The sequence below is a fragment of the Maylandia zebra genome, linkage group LG19 (genome assembly GCF_041146795.1).
Source record: "Maylandia zebra isolate NMK-2024a linkage group LG19, Mzebra_GT3a, whole genome shotgun sequence".
Lineage (NCBI taxonomy): Eukaryota > Metazoa > Chordata > Actinopteri > Cichliformes > Cichlidae > Maylandia > Maylandia zebra.
In genome coordinates, this window is record NC_135185.1 from 30,565,794 (window position 1) to 30,580,386 (window position 14,593).

At 44.9% G+C, this 14,593-nt stretch overlaps 1 protein-coding gene across 2 annotated transcripts in view; it reads left to right on the forward strand.

Annotated features, from left to right (window-relative positions):
* Window positions 1–1,042: 1,042 nt before the first annotated feature.
* Window positions 1,043–14,593, forward strand: part of LOC101487978 (KATNB1-like protein 1) — a 44,864-nt gene continuing 31,313 nt past the window's right edge. For both annotated transcript variants that reach the window (XM_004540764.2, XM_076877325.1), the window contains exon 1: window positions 1,043–1,125. In XM_004540764.2, the coding sequence (XP_004540821.2) occupies window positions 1,050–1,125 (76 nt within the window). In that variant the 5' untranslated portion in view covers window positions 1,043–1,049. The remainder of the gene's footprint in view (window positions 1,126–14,593) is intronic.

The window sequence follows — 14,593 nt, forward strand, 5'->3', positions numbered from 1 at the left end:
CTGTTGTGGTTTCTGGATTTGGCCTGTGATACCCCAAATCAAATAGCCCATTAAGAGAAACCATTTTCTTTCAATACTGACCCTAATAAAATGCAATAATTCCTAAAAAAATCCCATAAAAACCCATAGTGTGCCTCGATACAGTTGTAGAACAAGAAGTGCTATGTTTGGTTTCTCCTGCGTAGCAACCGTGTTGTCTGTCAACGCAAACTCCCAAAGGCCACACAATTGCAAGGAATCTGTATTACTCTTTTTGGCTGTGTACTTTTATGGCCAACTTGGAGCAGATGTGTGATAAGAAATGTAGCAGTGTGAAAAAAATAGCACATTCTTGACTCTGGTACTAAATAATAAAACTTGCAATAAAGGATCAGAAATGCAGTTTTGTAATTTGCTTTTTCAGAACAAGCGTCCGCTGGATTTTTTTACCATTAATCATCGAATGACAAATCAGTCAATGCAGACATGTTGTTCCCTATTAGTTTGTATCAGTCGGAGCAAAGAACAGTCAAGCACACGCACACAGAAAAAATTCCCATAATTCGAAGCGTGTGTTTTTTTAAATTACATTATTCCTTTGAAAAACTCTAACTCATGCCCATTCCGCATCGTAAGATAATCACATACCAAATAACCCCTTAGTTCGTTACTGGCAGAGGGGAAAAGCTTGATTTGACTCGTTTTGACTCTCAATTATAGACGTTATGTCTTTGCGGGCTGATTATTGGTTTCCTCGTAGTCTGGCGTGTTGATTTGCATGTTATTTTTGTTTGTCTGCTTTGTTTGGTCACGCAGCCTTTATAAAGCACTGTGGACAATAATAAAAGCCTGGTTTTTATTTGCTGGATTAGCAATAAGCAGATTGCTTGGGTTTGTATATCGATGGTACCAGACACGCTAGACATTCCAGCAACCGTTGACAAATCCTGCGTGGCTCAACGTTTGAGCCTCTCGCATACATGCTTAACACCCCTGCCAACTCTGTTATGTAATTCAAGTTTGCTGTTCCTAAGACTTTTACAGTGGTTGCCCCTCACAGGACACACTTCATGGACAGCAGCAGCCTTATAAGGGCAGGGGTACTGTGTCACCGAAAAACGTCCCATAGCTTCCCAGGCACAACTGGTATGTACTATGAAAAATAATGACTCCCACTCTCCAGCTGTCTTCTGCCTGTGCCGTCTTGAGTGCTTTTTCTTTCTTTTGCATCTATTTTTTGCTCTCATCTGTGAGGATTAAGTAGTTTCCCTTCGTGAGACAGGAAAGTTGTGAGCCTGAAATTTGTTTATCTAAAGAGCTTCTTTCCAGTGCGGTCACAGATGACATCACGAGACTTTTTTTCTTTTTTTGCTTACGAAACGATTGATTGGTAGAGTCATATTAACCGTAGCTACTGGCAATGTGTTACTGGGAATTTCAAAGACATTTTAATGTATTGTCTAAGGATGATTAAGATAGTGCTTCAACAGATCTCGCCCTTGTAGTGGGAAGAGATCTGAAAAATGATGTGTCCGTAACACAGACTCGCTTTATTTATGATGGGAAAACTCTTCATCTTCAAAGACACAAAGACTTCCTAGGGTTTCTGCGGCAAGGATTTGTGCCATTTCAGGTCTGGGAAATAAAACATCTGGGACAAACACCATCAAACTAGAACACACAATCGGATCTTATATCCGTTTGATACTTTAATGATATCAGCACTTGCAGGAGGAGACACTCTTTTCCCGGATTCAAAGGGGGAAAGGCTCTGTATCAAATTTGTGGCGGGCCAGAGTTCATCCTTTTGATTGGGTTCAGCTGCTGTCAGCGGTGTTTACCCACCAGCAGACTTGATTCAAACTTTCCAAACAGAAACAGAGTTACACATGAGAAACCAGGGGAAAGATTGGCGTCAACTTTTTAAAATATATATCATCGTATCTTTGGCATCAATTCAATAGTGACAGGAAACAGGGGGCGAGACTAGAGCAATGACACACGACTCAGCTAATTTTAGCTATTCTTGTTCATGTGATTGTGCGTAAATGTGCAAACATTCATAGTGATCCAAAAACTGAACTTGTGCAATTTTAATGAGCTTGAAAGTTAATATTTGGTATTTGCACCTTTATTCTTCTCACATCCTGAACTCTCTTAGGAAGGCTTTCTTGTCATTTCTTAAAATTAGTCTTCAGGCTTCTTGAACATGTTTTTCTATCCAGGCATGCTTTTACTGCCTTGTCAGTCTGCTTCTGATCATTGCCATGCTAAAAAAACAAAAAATGAAACGACTATCAATCAGGCACCTTACAGATGGTGTTGGATGCATGGTGGATCAAAGTCTGATGTCTGTGTCATCTGTGTTCATAATTCCATCAATTTTGACAAGATCCCCAACACCACTGGCTCTCTGCACTGATAATATGACTCAACATTGTCAAATTTGGATTCATCGCTCTATTAGACTTGTTGCCACTGATTGTCAGTCCATTTCTTGTGCAAGTTCGGATAGAGTGGCTTGCAAAAGTATTGGGCCCCCTTGAACTTTTCCACATGATGGCTGAATGATGGCTTGAACAGTGCTCTGAGGGATGTTCAAGGCTTGGGAAATCTTTGCGTAGCCTAAGCCTGCTTTGAATTTCTCAGTGACTTTATCCCTGACCTGTCTGCTGTGTTCTTTGGACTTCATGGTGTTGTTGCTCCCAATATTCTCTTAGACAACCTGTTCTGTCACCATGTAACCGGGTTCTGTTTAAATAGATTTTCCCTGAGAAAGTTACTCTTTAGTGCCCTCTTCTGGCACGACCTGGTGTAACATGCACGACTCTGTCTCTGTTCGATGATGTCATCAGAAAGCGCATGTTATTGTTTGGGGAAAGGACTTCTCCCGTTCTCCCGTCCGCTGCTGTAGTGGCATTTGTCTCCCTTAAGACGGTCTTTAAGGGCATTGTCGGTATGTAATTCTGTTCTACCCTTACTAATGAACAAATCTACTTGAAGTAATGTGATTGCAGTGTTTACTTAATAGAAACGTTTGTAAAGAGAGGATTTGCTAACGCTTTCGGCTAAACAAGCAATTTGTGCTGTTATTGTGTATTTGTCCTCATCTGTGATTTCTAAGAGCATTTCATGTTGTTTCTCAGTTTTACCCTACTTCAACTGGCCTAAGTAAAGGGAGTGAAGTCAAACCCTCTTGTCTGCGTGGTCATTTTGAAGAGGAGTTTAGTCTGAATGTCGACTCTAGCAAGGCGTTAGAGGCAGAGGACATTACAGTAAAACGACAGCCTCTCAAAGACCAGTCTCGTGGGGAACTGGACAGCAATTAGAGCTATCCTCCGGAAACAGCTCAGATGTAGGAAGAAATCCAATCGACAGCAACATGTCGCAGAGAACCAGCGCATCAATGAAAACCAGATCTAATATATCTGGCTCCTCCAGGCATACCAGGAGCTCAGCTGCAAGTAAGGCAGCCGCTGCACAAGCACGTGCAGAAGCTGAGGCGGCTAAGGCTGAAGCAGCATTTGTGGATAAAGAGAACGATCTGAAGCTGCAGCAAGCGGAACTGGAAGCTTCTATGCAGCTTCGAAAAATACGTCTTGAAGCGTCATTAGATAAAGTACGCATGGAAAAAAGGGCTGCAGCTGCAGAAGCAAAAGCAGAAGTTTTGGAGGCTGCAGCGATCCAAGATGATGGCGAGGGTCTTAGTGAGATAGATGTTCCTGCTGACGACCCAGTAACGCGCACAAGAGAATATGTGAAGGGTGCCTCACACGGCAGCCAAACCACGCCCATTCTAGAAACCTCCAATGATAACACGGAGACGAAACTCCTTCAGCATTCACCGACCATAGACTCCTACTCCAAGATCTTTACGCCAGGATCTGATGTACATTTTCGACCAAGCCTCAAGCCAGTTGCGACACCACACATCCAAACCCAAACCACACCCATAATAGCAAATCTAAAGGATCATTTCCCAGGCAAAGCTGATCAAAGTGAGACCTACACCCCTAAACAAGAACCAACGGTCAATTATGCACGACAGCCTCTGGACAGCGGCTACACCGGCGCGGCGTATATCACAACCCCAGACAACTCCGGTCACCCACATGAGACCACATGCCGGGAAAGGGGCCCACTGTACACTCCACTAGAAATGGAGCAGAACATGTCAGACCTTGTTAGATTTATGGCTCGACGTGAACTGGTGACTACAGGGCTCCTTCACTTCAACGACCGTCCCGAATGCTACAGAGCCTGGAAAGCATCGTTTATGAATGCCATCAGAGGTCTCAACCTCTCACCAAGTGAACAGCTTGACCTCCTCGTGAAATGGCTAGGTAAGGACTCAGCTGAACATGCCAGACGAATACGATCCGTGTATGCGAACCAACCAGCTAACGGACTCAGAGCTATGTGGGACAGGCTTAATGAGTGCTACGGTGCACCAGAGGTCATCGAGGGTGCCTTTTTGAAAAGATTAGACAACTTTCCCAAGATTCCAAACAGAGATGGTCGTAAACTAAGAGAGCTGGGAGACTTGCTGTCGGAGATACAGGCTGCCAAAGAAGATGGTGACTTGCTTGGGCTTAGTTATCTGGATACCCCTCGTGGTGTTACCCCTGTCGTCCAGAAGCTGCCATTTTATCTCCAGGAAAAATGGCTTTCTTTAGGCTTTAAGTACAAAGAAGATCGCGGGGCTCCCTATCCCCCATTCGGTTTCTTTGTAGACTTTGTGTGTCGGGAAGCACGGATGCGCAACGACCCTGGCCTCACACAGACAGCATACAGTAGTGAGTTATTAAGCAGTAAGCAATCGTCTAAAGCCGAAGGTCACAAAGCTGTGGCAGTTTTTAAAACGAGGGTCTCGCCGGATCCTCGGCCCCTTTTCAACGGTACAAGGACTGCATCGTTTCGCACCCAATCTGGAAGCGAGTCATCCACTAGAGATGATCCAGCAGAGCGCTGCCCGCTACACAACAAACCCCACCCCTTACCCAGGTGTCGCGGGTTTAGAGAGAAGCCAATGGAAGAAAGGAAAGCACTCTTAAAAAGGTACGGAATATGTTACAGGTGCTGCAGAGCCACACATTTGGCAAGGAATTGTGAAGACGACATCTCCTGCTCAGAGTGTGGAAGCAAGAGCCACATTGCAGCCCTCCACCCTGGATCTGCCCCATGGTCCACCAACACAGCACATTCCGCACCAGATCAGGGCGGGGAGGGAAATTCCAACCTGAATGAAAGTGATGTTTCCACAGCATGTACTGAGGTCTGCGGAAATTATTCCGCAGGGCGTTCCTGCTCAAAAATATGTCTGACCAGGGTGTACCCAACCGACTGCCCTGAAGCTGCAGTTACGGTATACACAATATTAGATGATCAGAGCAACAGATCACTTGCACGTACCGAGTTTTTTGACCTATTCAACATTGCAGGGCCTCCTTCACCATACACTTTGAAGACATGTGCCGGAACACAAGAGACAGAAGGCAGACAAGCACGTGGCTTTGTGATCGAACCCATTAACGGGAGTGTCACACTCTCTTTGCCGTCACTGATTGAATGCAACGAGATCCCAAATAACCGCGCAGAAATACCAACACCAGAGGTAGCATTAAACCACAGTCATTTGAAGGCCCTTGCAAAACACATTCCAAAGCTGGACTCCCAAGCTTCCATCCTGCTCTTGCTAGGCAGAGATATCATCAGAGTTCATAAGGTCAGAAGACAAGTGAATGGCCCACAAAACGCACCTTATGCCCAGAAGTTGGATCTGGGTTGGGTTATTGTAGGAGATGTGTGCATTGGAGATGTCCACAGACCTACGGTTATCAGCTCTTGCTACACTAACGTACTGAAAAATGGACGTCCTTCTCTCTTTCAGCCATGCCCAAACGATTACTATGTAAAAGAGAAGTATAGTAGTGGTAGCTCCCCCTCATTTCCCCTAACATGCAAACATCTCCCTGCTAGTGAGAAATGGGCCACCTTAGACTGTAATGTGTTCCAGACAACAAAGGACGACGACAAAGAAGCTCCTTCAATCGAGGACGGACAGTTCATCCACATCATGGAGCAAGAGGTCTATAAGGACCAAGAAAACAGGTGGGTGGCTCCCCTGCCTTTCAGATCTCTACGACCAAAGCTCCCTCATAACCACGAGCAAGCACTTGAACGTCTCAAATCTCTACAGCGGTCCTTCAGAAGGAAGCCTAAAATGAAGGAAGAGTTTGTCTCGTTCATGGCAAAGATCTTTCAGAATGGGCACGCTGAAGAAGCCCCACCTCTGAAGCCTAATGAGGAGCATTGGTACCTACCTTGTTTTGGGGTTTACCATCCCAAGAAGCCCTCCCAAATAAGAGTCGTCTTCGACTCCAGTGCCCAGCACAAAGGTTTGTCTCTGAACCAAGTACTCCTAACGGGACCAGACCTCAACAACACCCTGGTAGGAGTCCTCCTTCGGTTTCGGAAAGAACAGATCGCCTTCACTGTGGACGTGCAACAGATGTTTCATTGTTTCAAGGTGCGTCCTGAAGACCGGAACTTCCTCAGGTTCCTCTGGTTTAAAGAGAACAACCCAGAGAAAGAGATTATGGAGTTCCGTATGAACGTGCACGTCTTTGGAAATAGTCCTTCGCCGGCTGTGGCTATCTACTGTCTTAGACGTGCAGCACAGGAAGGCCGGAAGGAGTATGGGGAGGACGTAGAACAGTTTGTCACTCGTGACTTTTACGTAGATGACGGGTTAAAGTCCTTGCCCACAACAGACGCAGCTATCGACCTGCTCAAAAGAACTCAAAAAATGCTGGCTCGCTCTAACCTTAGGCTGCATAAGCTGGCTTCGAACAGCAAGGAGGTCATGAAGGCCTTTCCCAGTGAAGATCATGCCACAGACCTGAAAGATTTGGACCTTACTGCTGACACTCTACCAATGCAGCGTAGCCTTGGGCTGTACTGGGACTTGGATTCAGACTGTTTTACTTACCGCGTCCAGGACGAGAGAAAGGCATTCACTCAACGAGGAGTTCTCTCAACGGTGAACAGCCTGTACGATCCTCTAGGATTCGTCTCCCCCGTGACAATTCAAGGGAAACTGCTGCTTCGAGAACTGGCCTCACAATCTTCAGATTGGGACACCCCACTACCAGCAGAAAAGGAAAAGGTGTGGGAAAGTTGGAGAGATTCTCTGCAGGAGTTAAGACATCTGAGGATCCCCCGACCATACTCAAACATGTCACCATCTACTGTCAAGTTAACAGAACTCTGTGTCTTCTCAGATGCCTCAGAGAAAGCAGTAGCTGCCGTTGCCTACTTGAAGACTGTGGATGCAGATGGGGGATGCTGCACTAGATTGGTTGCAAGTAAAGCCAAACTGGCCCCACGTCCAGAGCATACTATACCTCGGTTGGAGCTTTGTGCAGCAGTCATGGCAGTAACTCTGTCTGAGGTCATCACCTCCGAAATAGACATTGTATTTGACGCAGTCACCTACTACACAGACAGTAAGGTGGTGCTCGGATATATCTACAATGAGAAGAGAAGGTTTTATGTATACGTGAGCAACCGAGTCCAGAGGATCAGACGAAGCACTACGCCACAGCAGTGGCGATATGTCTGCTCAGAAGACAACCCCGCAGACATCGCCTCACGGTCTATCACAGCAGACCACCTTGAGAACACAATATGGTTCTCTGGACCGGCATTCTTGTCTCGACTTGAAGGGGCGTCACCGGTGGTACAGAGGTTTGACCTTTTGGAACCAGATCAAGACAGTGAAATCAGGCCTCAAGTCACAACACTGTCGGTCACTGTCCTCAAACATCTCGGCTCTGGGCGGTTCAATCGCTTCTCATGCTGGGGTTCCCTCATAAGGGCTCTTGGTACCCTTATTCACATTGTTCAGAGCTTCAAAAAAGGAACGGAGTGTGTCGCTCAGAAATGTGAGGGTTGGCACCAGTGCAGCACACCCCCAACCAGGGATATTCTTGAACAGAGTAAGCTAGTCATTATCAAAGCAGTTCAACAAGAGGTCTATAGGAAAGAACTGGAGTGTCTTGCATCAAACGCCAACATTCCCAAGAGCAGCCCACTCGTTGCCCTGGATCCTTTCATTGACTCAGACGGGCTGTTAAGGATCGGGGGTCGCCTCATTGAGGCAAAAATAGGATTCCACGAGAAACGGCCACTGGTCCTGCCTGGACGGCATCACGTAACCACTCTCATAGTGCGTCACCTTCATGAGCAGGTACGTCACCAAGGACGTCTTTTCACTGAAGGAGCTGTCCGAGCTGCAGGTTACTGGATCGTTGGTGGCAGGAGATGCATTAATAGACTCGTTTTCGAGTGCGTCACTTGTCGAAGGCTGAGAGGGAGGTGTGAAGTCCAAAAGATGGCAGACTTGCCACCTGACAGGCTCAGCATGGAACCACCCTTTAGCAACGTCGGCATTGATGTGTTCGGGCCCTGGTCTGTATCAGCCCGTCGCACGAGAGGAGGCCACGCCGAAAGTAAGAGGTGGGCTGTCCTCTTTACCTGTCTGTGTGTCAGAGCTATACACATTGAGGTAATTGAGTCATTGGATGCCTCCAGTTTCATAAACTCATTCAGAAGGTTTATGGCGATTCGAGGACCTTTGAAAAGCATACGCTCCGACCAGGGTACTAATTTCACCAGAGCTTGCAAGGATATGGGGATTCCCTCGAATCTTGATGGGAAACACATGGAGAGGTTTCTGTCAGAACACGGATGTACGTGGACTTTCAACACACCACATTCCTCTCATATGGGAGGAGCGTGGGAAAGGATGATCGGCATCACACGTCGTATCCTGGACTCGATGCTTCTTCAGATGGGCTCCTCCAAACTCACGCATGAGGTACTCACAACATTCATGGCTGAGGTCTCGGCCATAGTGAACAGTCGACCATTGGTGCCCGTGTCAAATGATCCTACAGATCCTTTCATTCTTACACCGGCTTCATTGCTTACTCAGAAAGTAGGTCCTTGCCCAGTACCAGAAGGAGATTTTGGACATAAAGACCTATTGAAGCAACAGTGGCGCAGGGTCCAAAGCTTGTCTAACACATTTTGGGACAGGTGGCGGAAACAGTATCTGTCAACACTACAGTGTCGAACAAAGTGGACTTCTGACCGGCCAAACCTTAAGCAAGGAAGTGTGGTGCTTCTTAAGGACAGTCAGTGTAGCAGGAACGACTGGCCCTTAGGTATCATCGTCGATGTGTATCCCAGTAAAGACGGAAGGGTGCGCAAAGTGCAAGTGAAGGTCATTAAGAAAGAGGGACCAAAGCTTTACGTCCGACCCGTGAATGAGATGATCTTGCTTATTCCTCCAGATGACTGAAATGTGTTTGACCTTGTCATATTAGTAGGTGAAACCCTGCTGAGTTTCAGACGGGGAGTGTTCTGTCACCATGTAACCGGGTTCTGTTTAAATAGATTTTCCCTGAGAAAGTTACTCTTTAGTGCCCTCTTCTGGCACGACCTGGTGTAACATGCACGACTCTGTCTCTGTTCGATGATGTCATCAGAAAGCGCATGTTATTGTTTGGGGAAAGGACTTCTCCCGTTCTCCCGTCCGCTGCTGTAGTGGCATTTGTCTCCCTTAAGACGGTCTTTAAGGGCATTGTCGGTATGTAATTCTGTTCTACCCTTACTAATGAACAAATCTACTTGAAGTAATGTGATTGCAGTGTTTACTTAATAGAAACGTTTGTAAAGAGAGGATTTGCTAACGCTTTCGGCTAAACAAGCAATTTGTGCTGTTATTGTGTATTTGTCCTCATCTGTGATTTCTAAGAGCATTTCATGTTGTTTCTCAGTTTTACCCTACTTCAACTGGCCTAAGTAAAGGGAGTGAAGTCAAACCCTCTTGTCTGCGTGGTCATTTTGAAGAGGAGTTTAGTCTGAATGTCGACTCTAGCAAGGCGTTAGAGGCAGAGGACATTACACAACCTCTGAGGCCGTCACAGAGCAGCTGTATTTGTACTGACATTACACACAGTAATCACTCTATTTAGTCATTAGCTCATCAGGCAACGTCTATGGGCAACTGACTGCACTCAGACCAAAGGGGGCTGAATAATTACGCACACCCCACTTTGCAGTTATTTATTTGTAACAAATTTTTAGAATCATGTCTGATTTTCGTTCCACTTTTCACATGTGCACCACTTTGTGTTGGTCTTGTGGCTGTAATGTGACAAAATGTGGAAAAGTTCAAGGGGGCCCAATACTTTTGCAAGCCACTGTACTAATGCCAACTTATACCTTTCCCTTCCTTGAGTTACGTGCCCTTTTCATGCTTGAATGATTCATAGGTCAGTGTTAAATGGCTTAGCAAACAAAAATAATATTCCCCTGAAAAAGGTCAGCTACAAGGCCTGGGCTGAAAATGAGTGAAAAAGCAGCCAGTGCCCAAAGAAAAACTTTGAGTAGCTGAAGACAACTTTTAGAAATTACAAGAAACTTGGAAGGAAAAGAAACGAGGAGTGGCTCAAAAACTTTTGCACAGGATAGTAAGTTTCTTAGTTGGTTAATAATAATATTAATAGTCCTGAAAACTATGAGAGCTTTTGTTTGAGCTGTTTGTATCATCATCATCATCTGTCAGAACACAGAATTCTTGCTATTGCCAGTCGTCAGACGCAACACAGGCTTGTCCTCATAATCTGTAGAGCGAAACGAGGACAGAGTGAGGGAGGAAAAAGAAACAGTCATTTGGGTCGCCAACATTTAGCCGCAAAGATAAACACATATACACAACAATCGTTTCTCTGTAGTTTCTGCTTTCAGTGATCTCATACTAATTGCTGAAATAACCAAGAGATGAACGCTTTTATTTGGACTTTTTCATCATATTTTGTTTTCAAACCAGATGATTACATTCCAACATGATTCAAGGGCAACAGTACAGGAACCTCGAATGACACAAACTGATATGGCGGACTTTAAATTGTTCAGTGAAGTGTTGCTTTGGCTGCCGCCCTGCTGAAGCTGGGTTTGTCTGTTCTTTGTCTGGGCGGGAGCTGCTGCTCTCTTCCATTTCCTTCTCTCTCCCTCGCTGAGGTAAAAATGAGTCACTGAGTCAGCAGCTGGTTTCCGTCATCCCTAATATCACTAGCATTTCACAGGAGACCAGCTGCCATCGTTACACTCTGACGACATCACTTCCCTTTGTCCTTTTATGGAAAAACTTGACTGTTGACAAAAGACCTACCAGGTTGATGATCAGATTTTTGTTCCTTGGTAAATCTGTGATTTATACGCTTGTTTAGGCAGAGCCTGTGTGTCTGATTGTAAAGAGTTTCTTTCCCTGTTAGAAGTCAGGTGAAAGTGTAGACCTCAAAGATCGTGCTAATTTTCTATGTGCGACCCCTAACATTTACAGGAGCCAATCAGGTGCAGGTGGATGATATAAGACTCGTGTTAAACAGCCTTAATAACTCTTTAAGGGCCTTCCATAAATTATGGCATCTATGCAGCGGCTCCACCTTCTGTTACAAGTCTCATATTATCCTTCAACTCTTGAGTATATGTGATCTATGACAGAAAAATGCCTGTAAGTATAGGAAACCAGTATTAATCTCATCTGAGGAACCATAGAAACGTGACATGACAATGCTAACATGCTAATTTTAACCGACATCCAGTGCTCACCATCGAAGTTAACATTTGTAAAATAGCATTAAGCACCCAGCAAACTTCACAGCAGTGATTTGAGTCTTGACTAAATGTCAGCAGCTGTGCAAATAGGTGCATGCTACATGTGCTGTACAAGAGTAGTTTTAATCCACTACTATGATAGTGAAGTGAGGGACTGATGCATGACTAAAGCGCTTTTCATTCGCAAAGCAGCTGTGCTGTGTCTTCAAGTGGAGGACGTGAACAACAAGAACCGCTTGTCAGCTTTGTTTTGGCGTATCATTCTAAGAGCTGGAACACGTGTACTTTTTATTATTCTACCACCCTGGACAAAGGTGAATCACAAAAACAAAAAGGAGGTGCCTGTTTTTGCCAGGGCTGTCAACTACGGATGAGTGGATTCCATTATCGAATGTTTAAACCAAGATGTTTAGTTTTCCCATTCCAGTGGCTGAAGGGACAGGCAGGTCTGTGTCTCGCTCCATCTCATCTTCCTTCCCATTTTCCTGTGAAGGGAGGTGCCGTGCTGAGTGCTGCTTATTTGAGGAGCCACTGTGGAATCTGCTGTCCCTTTTATTTTAACCGTGCAGGCATGGTAGCAAAGATGAGACAGACCACTCTGCTTGATGTTTATCCACAAGGCTTTGAGAAAAATATGGCCTGAATTCTTGGAGACAGGCACATATCCCCTTCATCCTCTCACCTGTTTTGTTTTCCAGGTGTGAGACTCACCCAAAGGCCTTTTCTGTACTTGTTGAGCAGTTCATCGCTCCACCCCGTCTGTTCCCAGTTTTTAAGTAAAGGCAGCCCCAGTGCGAAAAAGCAAATGTGTTTTGTCATGTGGCGAAAACAAGATTAAAATCTCTACATTGCTATGAATTGCTGCTTAAAAAAACTAGCTTTATTGATTTTGGCAAGAGGTTGTAGCTTTAGTGCACAATCCACCAACACTGTCCAGCTTAATATTCAGTTGTGTTGTCTGAAGGGAAGAAACTCACTGAATCCAAACACTAAATTTCAGGATGACTGGACACTGTTTAGCTCAACAAATCATTCCTGTCCTCACTAAAAGTAGTGCCCAACAACAGCGTTTCTGGGTGAACCCATACTGAGTCTAATATTGTGAAACCAATAAAATTCCTTTTCTTATCACTCATGACCAGCTGTGGCAGATAGCTGCCCCTCCCTGAGCCTGGTTCTGCTGTCAGGGTCTTCCTGTTAAAAGGGAGGTTTTCCTTCCCACTGTCACCAGGTGCTCACAGGAGGGCCATCTAGTTGTTGGGGTCTCTGCTTTATCATTGTAGAGTCTTTACCTTACAACATAAAGCGCCTTGAGACAACTGTTTTTGTGATTTGGCACTATATTAAAAAAACTGAATTCAAGTGAACTCTCTTTCACAAGCAGCCACAGGTAGGTTTTTGATGGCATTCGTGGACTGTGTTTTGGAATAAATGGCTATTTTATCGACATCCTGTCTTGACTTCTGCAGTATTAGTTGCAGAATTTCCATACCAAGCTGTTGCTCATTGAACGCTCTCCTGCTGCTAATGCGTCACGTTAAAACCATTCAATTGTGTGAAACACACAGTGGCTTGTATTGTTAATCAGAAAGAATCAGGAAACTGTGTATTTGTCATTGAGACCTACCACAATTGTTCTTCTGAAATCTATCTGCAAAACAAAGACAGTTATCATTTTATGCATTTTTTTAGCTGACAGCTAACATCTGTATGAGTGGGTCTTTGACTCTGTAGGAATAAACACGTTACATAAACAGCCCAGCAGTTACTATTTTCTGTGTTCTTTGCCTGAACAGACAGTGAAGCAAATGATTATTGAGTGTCTTGTTCGGTAAAATATGGCGTGTTTGTTTGGCTTCACTGTAAACAGATACTTCAGTTGCTCTTTGCGCTGCACTTTACACAAACTAGCTGTTGCTGCGGTAACAACAAGCATCATCAAATCAACAAGAATTGAAATCTAAACAAAGTGTGACTACCATTTTACGAACTATGTTCATGCACTTTCTCAATAAAGTCATCTCCATCCATTAAGAACTTAGTAACAACCAGGAGCTCTCACCCATCTTTGTGCCAAAAGATAAGTGAGAGCAACAAGCCTGATTTATCCACTGTTAAACAAAACCAATTAGGACCTCTAAAGTTAGCACATTTGAGTTCAACTTTCCCTCTAGCCCCTTAAAAGCCATCGCCGCGTACCCCTCTGAAACAAGATTACTTTAGTTGACTAAAACTAAACTAAGAAATAAAACTGGATGTGAATAAATAAATTATTTAACTAAAATAAAAATAAAAACTTGGTCTTGGTAGCTGGGGATCGGTCCGCCAGGACCTACGCTCCTGGCTGCCGCCCGGCTCACAATTCACCGGTCGGGGTGGACTCAGAGTAGAGCCGCTGCTCCTCCACATCGAAAGGAGCCAGTTGAGGTGGTTCGGGTATCTGTCAAGGATGCCTCCTGGGCGAGGCGTTCCGGGCGTGTCCCACCGGGAGGAGACCCAGGACACGCTGGAGAGATTATATCTCTCGGCTGGCCTGGGAACACCTTGGCGTTCCCCCGGATAAGCTGGAGGAGGTGGCCGTGGAGAGGGAGGTCTGGGCTTCTCTGCTTGGGCTGCTGCCCCCGCGACCCGGCCTCGGATAAAGCGGAAGAAAATGGATGGATGGAAAAATAAAAACTTGGTTTAGTAGACTGGACTGGTGAAAATTTTAGTAGAACTACCCCGATGAGGCATTGATGGACATACTGATAAGACTGTGAGTCAACTGCTTTCTGTTTTTATTGTAACATCTACGCTGATTTTCCTAAATCCTGACTCTGAAATATGCAATCCACACAAAAAGAATTAAAAACAAATTACAAACAAAAAGTCAAAATGAACTAAAAATAAAAAAAACAATTAGAAAATACAAAACTTTATTAACTCC